General features: G+C 44.3%; 2 protein-coding genes across 2 annotated transcripts in view; one reads left to right on the plus strand and one right to left on the minus strand.

The window, feature by feature from the left end:
* The window catches only part of LOC114550445 (NLR family CARD domain-containing protein 3-like), a 689,968-nt gene that overhangs the window by 189,159 nt on the left and 488,721 nt on the right, over positions 1–12,088 (minus strand). The gene's annotated exons all lie outside the window — the stretch shown is intronic.
* The window catches only part of LOC114550004 (filamin-C), a 69,221-nt gene continuing 64,217 nt past the window's right edge, over positions 7,085–12,088 (plus strand). The window contains exons 1-2 of the mRNA XM_028570422.1: positions 7,085–7,418; positions 8,435–8,818. Coding sequence (XP_028426223.1) covers positions 8,443–8,818 — 376 coding nt within the window. The 5' untranslated portion in view covers positions 7,085–7,418; positions 8,435–8,442. The remainder of the gene's footprint in view (positions 7,419–8,434; positions 8,819–12,088) is intronic.

Here is a 12,088-nt window from a genome sequence, read left to right on the forward strand (position 1 = left end):
GAGTCTTGTGTGAGGTATCATTCATCTCAGCAGAGGCTTAATTTTTCATTGTTGATGGTTGGACCCGCCCCCTATGCTTTAGCCACGCCCCCTTTCACAGCTAATGAACCGTATGACGTAGAGTCTTGTGTGAGGTATCGTTGAACTCGGCGAGGAGTTCCCTTTTCATTGTTGACGATTCGCGGCGTCTGAGTGCCGCGCGAATGCACGGTCGCAAGGAGCGGCGTCCGCCGGTAACCCCGACGCACGCAGAGGTGCGAGGGCCCGTCCATCGCTGCTCGCAGCTTTAATTTACATGGAGTCTGGTGGAAATATGCTGGCTCTATACATGCTAAAAGTCCTGATTATTTACATGGAGTCTGGTGGAGATATGCTGGCTCTATACACACTAAAAGTCCTGATTATTTACATGGAGTCTGGTGGAGATATGCTGGCTCTATACACGCTAAAAGTCCTGATTATTTACATGGAGTCTGGTGGAGATATGCTGGCTCTATACATGCTAAAAGTCCTGATTATTTACATGGAGTCTGGTGGAGATAGGCTGGCTCTATACATGCTAAAAGTCCTGATTATTTACATGGAGTCTGGTGGAGATATGCTGGCTCTATACACGCTAAAAGTCCTGATTATTTGCATGGAGTCTGGTGGAAATATGCTGGCTCTATACACGCTAAAAGTCCTGATTATTTACATGGAGTCTGGTGGAGATAGGCTGGCTCTATACATGCTAAAAGTCCTGATTATTTACATGGAGTCTGGTGGAGATATGCTGGCTCTATACACGCTAAAAGTCCTGATTATTTACATGGAGTCTGGTGGAGATATGCTGGCTCTATACATGCTAAAAGTCCTGATTATTTACATGGAGTCTGGTGGAGATAGGCTGCCTCTATACATGCTAAAAGTCCTGATTATTTACATGGAGTCTGGTGGAGATATGCTGGCTCTATACACGCTAAAAGTCCTGATTATTTACATGGAGTCTGGTGGAAATATGCTGGCTCTATACACGCTAAAAGTCCTGATTATTTACATGGAGTCTGGTGGAAATATGCTGGCTCTATACACGCTAAAAGTCCTGATTATTTACATGGAGTCTGGTGGAGTTTCGTGATGGTGATTTTGGGGCTGTTTCATGTTAAGCCAAAAGGATCTTAGTCTTTAACTAAAAGGTCTATCTCTGTAGGGATCCATCCTATAATTTTGTCAGACACTTAGAATAATAATCTGAGTCTGTCAGCGGCAACAACAGAACCTTTAGTGGATGCTAACTGACGGAAACTCACTCAATACTGGGCTGATGTCAAAGATTGTTGTTCCCATCAGTCACTTGGACACAAAAAAACCTGAAATGGGGTAGAAAATACCTGTAGTTACTCTTTAAATTTGACATAGATAAATGTAAATTAGTTTAGGTTTATGTAACAACTCTAGACATACAACAAAAGCCTCTTGCAGGTTTATCCTAAAGCCAACAAGAAGTCCTCCATTTGGTATGTAATTTGCTTTTTCTGCCATTTCAAGTCGTCGTAGTGTAACAAACTCCTACAGATGTAACCCATGACTTGAGTTTTGTATTGGGCAATCTAAACATGGTGAAAAGTTATTACAATCTGGAGTTTTTGTCCAAAACAAGTCAGGGATTACACTGTAAAAAATCTAAACAATTTCAGGGAATACACTTTAAAAAATGTAATTATATCAGTAGTAATGACCTTAGAGAGACCGCAAACACATCACAGTAACGTTATGCTTTTATTGTGAAAAGACACAGAACTCAAAACAAAACCAGTCAGCGGCATTTCTACGATTTCATGATCACAGCTTCCATCTTTAAAGGACTGGAAGTGGAAGATGTTTACAATGCTCATGAGGAATCTGTTCAATCATTCTGAATTATTTTATACAAACTTCATTCATTAGTTCATAACAATGAAATATTTGACCTGAAATATTTCTGTAAGTGTGATCCTGTACAGACTCAACTGATCAGCAGTGAGAAACAGGACAAGACTCTTTGTCCTACACACAACACCGAGACGCTGGGGAACCAGAGCAGAACCTGTTGAAGGTGTGGAGGTGGATCAGTGAGTCAGAGGAGACTGTGTAGAAGGACAGAGAGCCAGCAGGACAGTCCACATACACTGCTACTCTACCAGAGACAGAGGAGGAGGAGATGTCTGCTACTCTACCAGAGACAGAGGAGGAGGAGATGGGTGTTTTTCTGTTATTGTGCCGGACAGAGTAACCCCGATCAGAGCAGATCAGACTCCAGGACTGATCATTACGTCCAAACACACAGTCCTCTCTACATACTCTCCTCCTGATTCCTCTGTAACTCACTGCTACATTAACCTCTCCTCTCCTCTCGACCTCCCAGTAACAGCGACCAGTCAGACCATCTCTACACAGCAGCTGATACCAGTAGTCAAACCTCTCTGGATGATCAGGATATGGCTGATCTTCTAACACACGTGTCACCTTCATGTTGTTGTCTGACAGTTTGAGGTTTCTGTGCACTGTGTTTGTGTCCAGTGTGAGTTCACAGGAATCTGACGGAGAGAAGGAGACACAACACAGCTGCAATTATTAACCAATCAGCACTTTGATGATGACATCAGAGGGTTGAATGAGTGATGTCACAGTTTGATGAATGAAATTAAAAACACACTTACATTTCCTCAGACCTGGTGTCAACCATCTGACTCCAGCAGGCTCCACCCTGAAAGGAGGGGAGGGGGGGGCATAAACATCTTGACTTTAAAGGGAGTCTGGGAACTTCTTCCCTGGGATCAAACCTTTTACTGTTTAGGCTATTGTTACATTTGGCGTATTTACTGTCCATAAAATTATGTCATTTTCATAGACTAAATGTTACATAATGATGACATCAGCTGAAACACAGTATGACACTAAGTTTTGCTTGAGACAGAGAGAGACAGAGAGAGGGAAAGAGAAAGCTGATGATGAGCATGTACGGAGATGTGAATAACCTGATTTCTCTGTGTGCCATGTAGCCTAAACATCATATCCTGAATATGATCAAAAACAGGATAATCCTCATAACTGGAATATTCATGTCCATGTAAATACAACATGCTAGATCCCATGGGTTCAGCCATAGCAGCGTCCATAGCAACCAACAGTTTATCTACGGCAGGAGTGGGCCATGTATTTTACAGCTGGACCTTCAGTGCTATCCTACATCAGTTAAATCACCTTTGAATAACCTCACCATGACACTAGGACAGAGGTGGAATAACGAAATACATTTACTCACGTTACTGTATTGAGTAGTTTTGTTGTGTATTTTGTATTTTTCAAGTAGTTTTTAAAATCGTTATTTGAAAATGTACTTCATTACATTTTGAGTGAAGAAAAAAATCCCGCCAGGCGGCGCTACATTTGAAAAAATGCTGCGTGTCAAGAAGCTGGCCGATGCCCGGCTTTATGCAAATGAATCGCGTTGAACATGGCGCGACTATCCAGTAGAAGTAGACGAAAATCTTTCAAACTGACCTTTGTTGATCGGAAATGAAGACATATTCAGCAACTGCATGGCCTATTTCTTGCTTAAAATGTTTTCAGAAACACATTTTGGTGAACTATTTTTGTAAAATACGAGATCGTATTCTCAACGAGCCGCCATGACACTCTGTTGAAATTCTTGAGTAGACACACCCACGTAACGCGTTCGTCCAATCAGCTGCTGGTTAGGGGCGTGGAGCATTAACCATGGCTATGTGACGTCGCGACACCACGCGACAGTCGTGTCGCAATAGTGGATCTGTACCGTTAGTCTGGTTTGTGTGTAACTGCTTAAGAGAACGGTCGGACCTGGATGTGTCGGCGAGCGGCGAACTGAGTGGGAGACGTTTGCATGGACGTAAATGAGCTGTTATCACTCAAAAATGACTTGACCGATGCAGAGTGTGCACCGACATCTGAAGCTTTGCTAGTTAAGCTGCAAAAGCAACAATGCATCCAGTGATGCAGCAGTCAGGACCAGCTTTGTGACAAACTACAAAATCGCCAAAACAGTAAGCCATTTTTTTAAGGGGAGTTTATTAAAGAGTGTTTGGTGGACTCTGCCCAGAGAAAAAAAGACATGTTTGAGAATGTGTCACCTGACATAAAATTAATATTGAGCAGAATTGAGTTTAGCCTATTGGTCCGGCCCTCCACAACAGTCCCTGATTCTCATGTGGCCCCTTGGGAAAATGAATTGCCCACCCCTTCTGTAGGACAACGTATATAGGAGACTGGCTAAATTAATTCACATACATCTAATTAGCTCATATGGGCTACTTAGGTGTAGAAGCTAGCTGCTAGTCTGGGCTGTGAACATTAGGGTCTGTTTATATTAATATAATTAACAGTTTTTGGGTCTAACTAATTTATGGAGTCAAAACACATGATTTGGCCTTGATTTGCATTATAACTGTTGTTTGTGAAGAAAAGAAGGATGGCCCTCAGAACTTTTACTTTCAATTGATTGTTTGAAAACATTTTATGGGATGGTCTAAACTGAAATTGCACATTATACCTTTCCAAGGGTCTTAAATAACGTATGTGACATGTGTTATGTTGTTATTAATTCAATTTCAATTCAATTTTATTTATAGTATAAAATCATAATTAAAGCTGCGAGCAGCGATGGACGGGCCCTCGCGCCTCTGCGCGCGTCGGGGTTACCGGCGGACGCCGCTTCTTGCGACCGTGCATTTGCGCGGCACTCAGACACCGCGAACCATCAACAATGAAAAATTAAGCCTCTGCTGAGATGAATGATACCTCACACAAGACTCTACCTTAAATGGATCAGCATGTATGAAAGGGGGCGTGGCTTATACATAGGGGGCGGGCCAAACCATCACCGATGAAGAAGGAAGTCTCTGCTGAGTTCAATCACACCTCACACAAGTGTTTACATAAATCGGGCCATTAGTAATAAAAGGGCGTGGCTTCAACATAGGGGGCGGGCCAAACCATCACCAATGAAGAAGGAAGTCTCTGCTGAGTTCAATGATACCTCACACAAGACTCTACCTTAAATAGTTCAAATGTTATGAAAGGGGGCGTGGCCTGAGTAAGTGGGCGTGGTCATATTATAGGGGGCGGCTCAGTATCACACGTAGACCACACATTCTGAGTTTCATGTAAATCGGATGATGTTTGTCATATAAGGCAGATTTCCTGTTGCCAGCGGGGGGCGCTATGACCAAAAGTCAATTTTGGCCTTTAGGTGTCCTCAGGCCAAAACGCCATGTCTCTTTATTTGTGTGTGTGTGTGTGTGTGTGTGTGTGTGTGTGTGTGTGTGTGTGTGTCTCTCTATTTCTGTGTGTGTGTGTGTGTGTGTGTGTGTGTGTGTGTGTGTCTTTTCTAGTGAGCATCTGTAGGAGACGTAACTCTAAATACTGCGATGATATTTTAGTTTCTAACGAGTCAACGTGTATTTTTAAAGTCCTTTATAAAAACTCATGACATCACTGTGACATCATAGACTGACCTTTCTCCTCCTTCAACTCTTAAGTTTTTACATCAGACTGTAACTTATTGATCACATGTTTTTGAATTTGTATGTCTGTCTCTCTCTCTCTATCTGTATGTGTGTGTCTCTCTATCGCTGTGTGTGTGTGTGTGTGTCTCTATCTGTGTGTGTGTGTGTGTGTGTGTGTGTGTGTGTGTGTCTCTATGTGTGTGTGTGTGTGTGTGTGTGTGTGTGTGTGTGTGTGTCTGTGTCTCTCTTTGTGTGTGTGTGTGTGTGTGTGTGTGTGTGTCTGTGTCTCTCTTTGTGTGTGTGTGTGTGTGTGTGTGTGTGTGTGTCTGTGTGTGTGTATCTCTATTTCTGTGTGTGTGTGTGTATCTCTATTTCTGTGTGTGTGTGTGTGTCTCTATTTCTGTGTGTGTGTGTGTCTTTTCTGAGCATCTGTAAGACGTAACTCTAAATACTACGATGATATTTTAGTTTCTAACAAGTCAACGTGTATTTTTAAAGTCCTTTATAAAAACTCCTGATGACATCACTGTGACATCATAGACTGACCTTTCTCCTCCTTCAACTCTTCCTTTAAGTTAAGTTCTTAGATCAGACTGTAACTTATTGATCACGTTTTTGAATTTTTGTGTCTGTCTCTCTCTCTATCTGTGTGTGTGTCTCTCTATCGCTGTGTGTGTGTGTGTGTGTGTGTGTGTGTGTGTGTGTGTGTGTGTGTGTGTGTCTCTGTGTGTGTGTGTGTGTGTGTGTGTGTGTGTGTGTGTGTGTGTGTCTCTATCGCTGTGTGTGTGTGTGTGTGTGTCTCTATCTGTGTGTGTGTCTGTCTGTGTCTCTCTTTGTGTGTGTCTCTGTGTGTCTGTGTGTGTCTCTATCTCTCTCTCTCTGTATTTGTGTGTGTGTGACTCTCTTTCTGTGTGTGTGTGTGTGTGTGTGTGTGTGTGTGTGTGTGACTCTCTTTCTGTGTGTGTGTGTGTGTGTGTGTGTGTGTGTGTCTTTTCTAGTGAGCATCTGTAAGAGACGTAACTCTAAATACTGCGATGATATTTTAGTTTCTAACGAGTCAACGTGTATTTTTAAAGTCCTTTATAAAAACTCATGACATCACTGTGACATCATAGACTGACCTTACCCTAAATATTGAACTTTTTCCTTCAACTGTTAACTTCTTACATCAGACTGTAACTTATTGATCACATGTTTTTTATTATTTATTTAGTTCGTGAAAAACAGTGAAAAGTGTTTGTATTTTTTTTAATAGTCTGATTCTGGAGTCTGATTGGCTGGCCTCGGATGACGTCGTGGTTCCTCTTCACAGCAGTTTGAAAAAAAAAAAAAAAACTCGCGTAAAAATTCTTGTTTCTGACAACATTTAAAAGTGTCTGGAGTCTGATGGGCTACCCCTCAGATGACGTTGTGTTTTCTCTTCACACCAGTTTATGAGCAGCTCTTCTACAAACAGCCGGACGGTGTCTCTCCCCGGTTTGGAGCCTCTAAAAATACCCGGAGGTGTCACCGTGGGTCCTGGCCCCGCCCCCTGCCCTGCAGCCAGCCAATGGGCTGCGGGCTGCGTATCTGTGTGTGTTAGAGGATGCCTGGGCTGGAGTTGTATATATGGTCATGGAGGTGGCATTCCTGGGAGTCCAGCAGAGTGACGCCGAGCGTTTTTAAACCCCCGATCCCCTTCTCCTCCAGCCGCTGTACCGACTCTCTGCAGGCCGCCACGCCGCCGTCTGAGCCTCTTTTCCCGGACAACAGGAGCGAGTGTGTCCGGAGGAAGAAAACGACTTTTTCTCTCTCTCTTTCTTTCTCTCTTTCTTCTTCCTTCCTTCATCGGTACCATGGCTCAGCCGGGCTGGATTAACTGACTCTGGACCCGCAGCTTCACGCACACTTTGGAGAAGTGTGTCACTCCCAGAGGTGGAAAGTAATCCGTTACATTTACTCGCGTTACCGTAGAGCCTAATGGAGTAGTTTCTTTGTGTGTGTGTGTGTGTGTGTAGGCTACTTCTACTTTTTTTAAAGTCCTTTTTCAAAGCTGGAATTTTACTTTTACGTAAGTATGTTTACTTTGAAGTATTTTACTTTGCTACATTTTAAATCACATACGTTACTGATTAAAAAAAAATTAAAAAGTTGTTTTGGCAAAATATGTGTCAACAAACTCAAATCAGGCTTTGTGCCCTTTTCAAACAGCAAAATACTGCGATTATAATAAAAGTATAATAGGTATAAATAAGATATTTAATAAGTATACAGTATCTTCTACATTTTACTTTTACTTGAGTATATTTTTGTACCACTGCTAGCTACTTAAGTAAAAGTTCATGAAAGTAATGGAGTACTTTGACTTCAGTATGTGTTTTAAATCACATCCATTACTGAGTAAAACAAAGGGAATAAAAAACTCTTTAACAATGTTTTTGCAAGTATTTACTTTTTACTTTAGTATAATATGTTTGTACTGTAGTACCTTTACTTGTGCTTAAGTAAAAGTGTATCAAAGTAATAGATTTAATATTTTACTTTAACTTAAGTAGCCTGGTAATTTTACTTGTACTTAAGATGGATGGATGGATGGATGGGTGGATGAGTGAGTGGGTGGATAGATGGATGGATGGGTAGATGGATGGATAGATGGGTGGATGGATGGATGAGTGGGTGGATAAATGGATGGGTGGATAGATGGATGGAAGAATGGGTGGATGAACTTAATCTCAAATTGGTAAATGATTGTTACAGCAGCAGGTTAAAGTGAAAGTATATCACAGTAACAGAACTTTTCCTGAAGTAATACATGTTTGTACTCTTTCTTTCCACCTCTGGTTCCTCCCAGCAGGCTCTGCCTCCACCTCTCCTCTCGTCTTCTCTTCTCTCTCTCTCTTCCTCTGCCTTCCCTTCTTCTCCTCTTCGCTCCGGGCTTTAAAACCTAACAGCGGACGCCATGATGAGCAACAGCGGCTACATGGAGCAGCAGCTTCCCCCGCAGTTCATCTGCGAGGAAGAGGAGGAGGAGGAAGAGGAGGAGATGCCGGCCACGGAGAAGGACCTGGCCGAGGACGCCCCCTGGAAGAAGATCCAGCAGAACACCTTCACCCGCTGGTGCAACGAGCACCTGAAGGGGCTCAACAAGCGGATCGGGGACCTGCAGAAGGACCTGAGTGACGGGCTGAAGCTCATCGGGCTGCTGGAGGTGCTGAGCCAGAAGAAGATGTTCAGGAAGTACCACAGCCGGCCCAACTTCAGGCAGATGAAGCTGGAGAACGTCTCGGTGGCGCTGGAGTTCCTGGAGAGAGAGCACATCAGGCTGGTGTCCATCGGTGAGGACACGCACGCACACACACACACTCACACTCGATGCATGCACGCACGCACACACACACACACACACACACACACACACACACTCACGCATGCATGCACACACAAACACTCGTACACACACACAAAGAGACACAAGCACACAGAGACACACTCGTACACACACACAGAGACGCACTCGTACACACACAAACACACACACACAGCAAATGCACGTATATGCATACATCCACACACACACACACACACACACACGTGTGTACACAGACGCATGCATGTGTACACACACACATATACACACACACACACACAGATACAAACACACAGACAGACACACACTAAACTGCAGAGCCGAAGTGTGAACTCTGTCTTTATTCACATGTTGTGAGCCTGCAGCTGTGGGGGGGGCATAGAGGCCTAGGGGGTGTGGGGGGTCTGATTGATGGCAGGACAGCTGATCTGCTCTGCTTCCACCGACAGCTGCTGAAAATAGACTCTGAGAGGAAACCAGGAACTGAGAGACCCCCTACACTTTATTACAGTCGACCAGTCTCCACAGCTCGGTGGAGTAGGGTCTGGCTGCACCAGTGATGCATTCTGGGATAGGACAGGATAACGCTCTGGGTTGTTTGCATTTCTTTAAACCAATCCCAGTCGTCTTGGGTGGGGCTAAGCTTCGGACGGTGGCTCTGCTAAATAGTCTTATAGAGCTTGTTTTGGTGGAACATTTGCACCACGAGTCTTGTGTTTTCTCCATAACTTCTTCTGGGACTTGAACACCCGTTTCCTGGGTGAAAGTCTTTGAACCCAAACATGCCCCCCCCCCTGACATCCTCCCTACGAGGATGTTCACACTCTTACACAGCAGCAGTCCATGTGCTGCAGACAGGAATAAATACTAGGATACAGACCAGGTACAGAGCGATATCTGTCTGAAGGCTTCAGGAGAACAGGCTGGTTTGTGGCGACGGAGTCTCACAGTCTCTCGTCTGAAATGTGTGTCAAATATTCTGGTTCATTGTTAAACTGTGTCTCTCTTCCAGTCTGTAATGTGTAATGGTTTCCATGTGCTGTAGCAGTCAGCACACAGGAATGTCCCCCCACACACACACACTCTCACTGACTTTGTTTTACAGCGATGTCGCTGCAATGTTTGGAGCATTCAGCAGAGTTCCCCTTCAGTTTGTGCAACACGTAGGTGCACTTATTTGCCCGTGGGTTCAAGCATCTTTCCTCAAAAGAAAATGTGTCATTTTCAAATACATAAAAAACGCAATTTGTGGTCATTTTGGGCGGTTATTATCTCCATATCTGTGTCTGAAATGTTTGAAAAGCTAGAGCAGATAATACAGAAATAACACTCAAACTTTAAGCTAGAGAAGTCTGACTACAACCATTAGTTCTGAGGAAAGTTGGTTTTGATGCTCACATTTATTTTAGGACCTTTTTACACTTGAAAGGTTCAAGTTTTTGTTAAAAGGTCTACATTTAATCTGGTTAGTTTTGGGTTCACGTTGCAATAATGGAACTGCACTAAAGACCTCTACGTGACTTAACTGCGTCCTGTCGTCATCACAAGCATGAGGCGCGTCTCCCGACATTTGTCACTGATGGGTCTGCAGACGGGCTTCCCTGTCCTCTCGTATCCCCTCTCTGGTGTCTCTGGCTCTCTCTCCCAAAAAATAATATTGACGCTTGGTCAGTCTCTCTCAGCGTCAGATACTAGGGATGCACTGAATCCAGATTTTTAGGGTTTCGGCTGAATCCTGACTCCCCTGGTTGAGATTGTGCTGCCTCCTCCTCCCATCCTCAGTCCATGAACCCAGTAAACTCATGAATGAAGTAAACAGGGACTGGCCTTCCTTTGCTGTACCTGAAGTTGCTGCATTCTGGCTGCTGTCTGGAGATTCCTTCATGAACAACTCGTATTCTTCCAGATGTTTCAGACCAGATGTTGTAACAGCAGCCATGTTGTGTATAGTTTAGGGTCCTCGCCACCACCAGACCAATCAGCATTGATCAGATTGAACATGTAGCTGGATTTGAATGGTCTTCTTTTGACTGAAAGTTCTGCCAAACAACAACTTGTTCTGCTCATCAGATCCATGTCCACTTTCTCACAGCCTGCTGCATTGAACGCTCCACCTACGTAAACACCTTCCCGTAATCAACGGCACCGTCACTACGGTGACCAGCGTAGCGCGCCGAGTGCAAGAGTAGGGTTCGGTTCCCTGGGAAGAAATTATAAGGTTAGGCAGAGACAAGAACCCTGTCAAAAAGCTCAATATTCAGCCCAATCAGGAGCCCAATCCTGGATTCGGTGCATCCCTGTCAGATACTGACGCAAAAATCCCCCTTCAGCGTATGAATGGAACGCAGCAGGCAGAGCAGCAGATACTACTGGAACAGCCCATGTGTGAAAGCACCATCACAGATCTGTCCATTAAACCAACTCATTGATTATTTGACAAAAGAGAGAGAGTGGTGATTAAAAAAAAAGCATCTATAAAATGTCTTCAGATGTCACAAAGAGTCTCTGGTCCCTATCTTGCACGCGGCGCAAAGCTAGTTTAAGACCGACCCAGTTTTGAGTTTCCCGTTCAGCGCCCATGTCGTTTAAATAGCAAATGCATCTGCGCCTATCTGTGGCCCATGGGCGTGCTGGTCTTACCGGGAGGTGTGTTCAGGTGCATTCTGGGCCTGCTGGTCTTACAGGGAGGTGTGTTCAGGTGCATTCTGGGCGTGCTGGTCTTACAGGGAGGTGTGTTCAGGTGCATTCTGGGCCTGCTGGTCTTACAGGGAGGTGTGTTCAGGTGCATTCTGGGCGTGCTGGTCTTACAGGGAGGTGTGTTCAGGTGCATTCTGGGCCTGCTGGTCTTACAGGGAGGTGTGTTCAGGTGCATTCTGGGCCTGCTGGTCTTACAGGGAGGTGTGTTCAGGTGCATTTTGGGCGTGCTGGTCTTACAGGGAGGTGTGTTCAGGTGCATTCTGGGAGTATTGCTATCTCGAGGCAGCGGAAAATGATGGCTCCATTGACCAACAAAAACCTGGTCTAAAGTCAATAAAATGCTCCTATTGGCTCGTGCACAGCGCGTGCACACTATGCTTGTTACACACACAGGGACGCACACACACACACACACACACACACATGCAGAAGATTACAAATAAAAACATTACGGACCAAATCCTCCATCATAAAAGCAATGCTCCAAGATCCAAACGTGCCTGGCTTTTAAAGGGAATGGGAGATGATCTCTGATTGGTAA

The sequence above is a fragment of the Perca flavescens genome, chromosome 23 (assembly GCF_004354835.1).
Source record: "Perca flavescens isolate YP-PL-M2 chromosome 23, PFLA_1.0, whole genome shotgun sequence".
Taxonomy (NCBI): domain Eukaryota; kingdom Metazoa; phylum Chordata; class Actinopteri; order Perciformes; family Percidae; genus Perca; species Perca flavescens.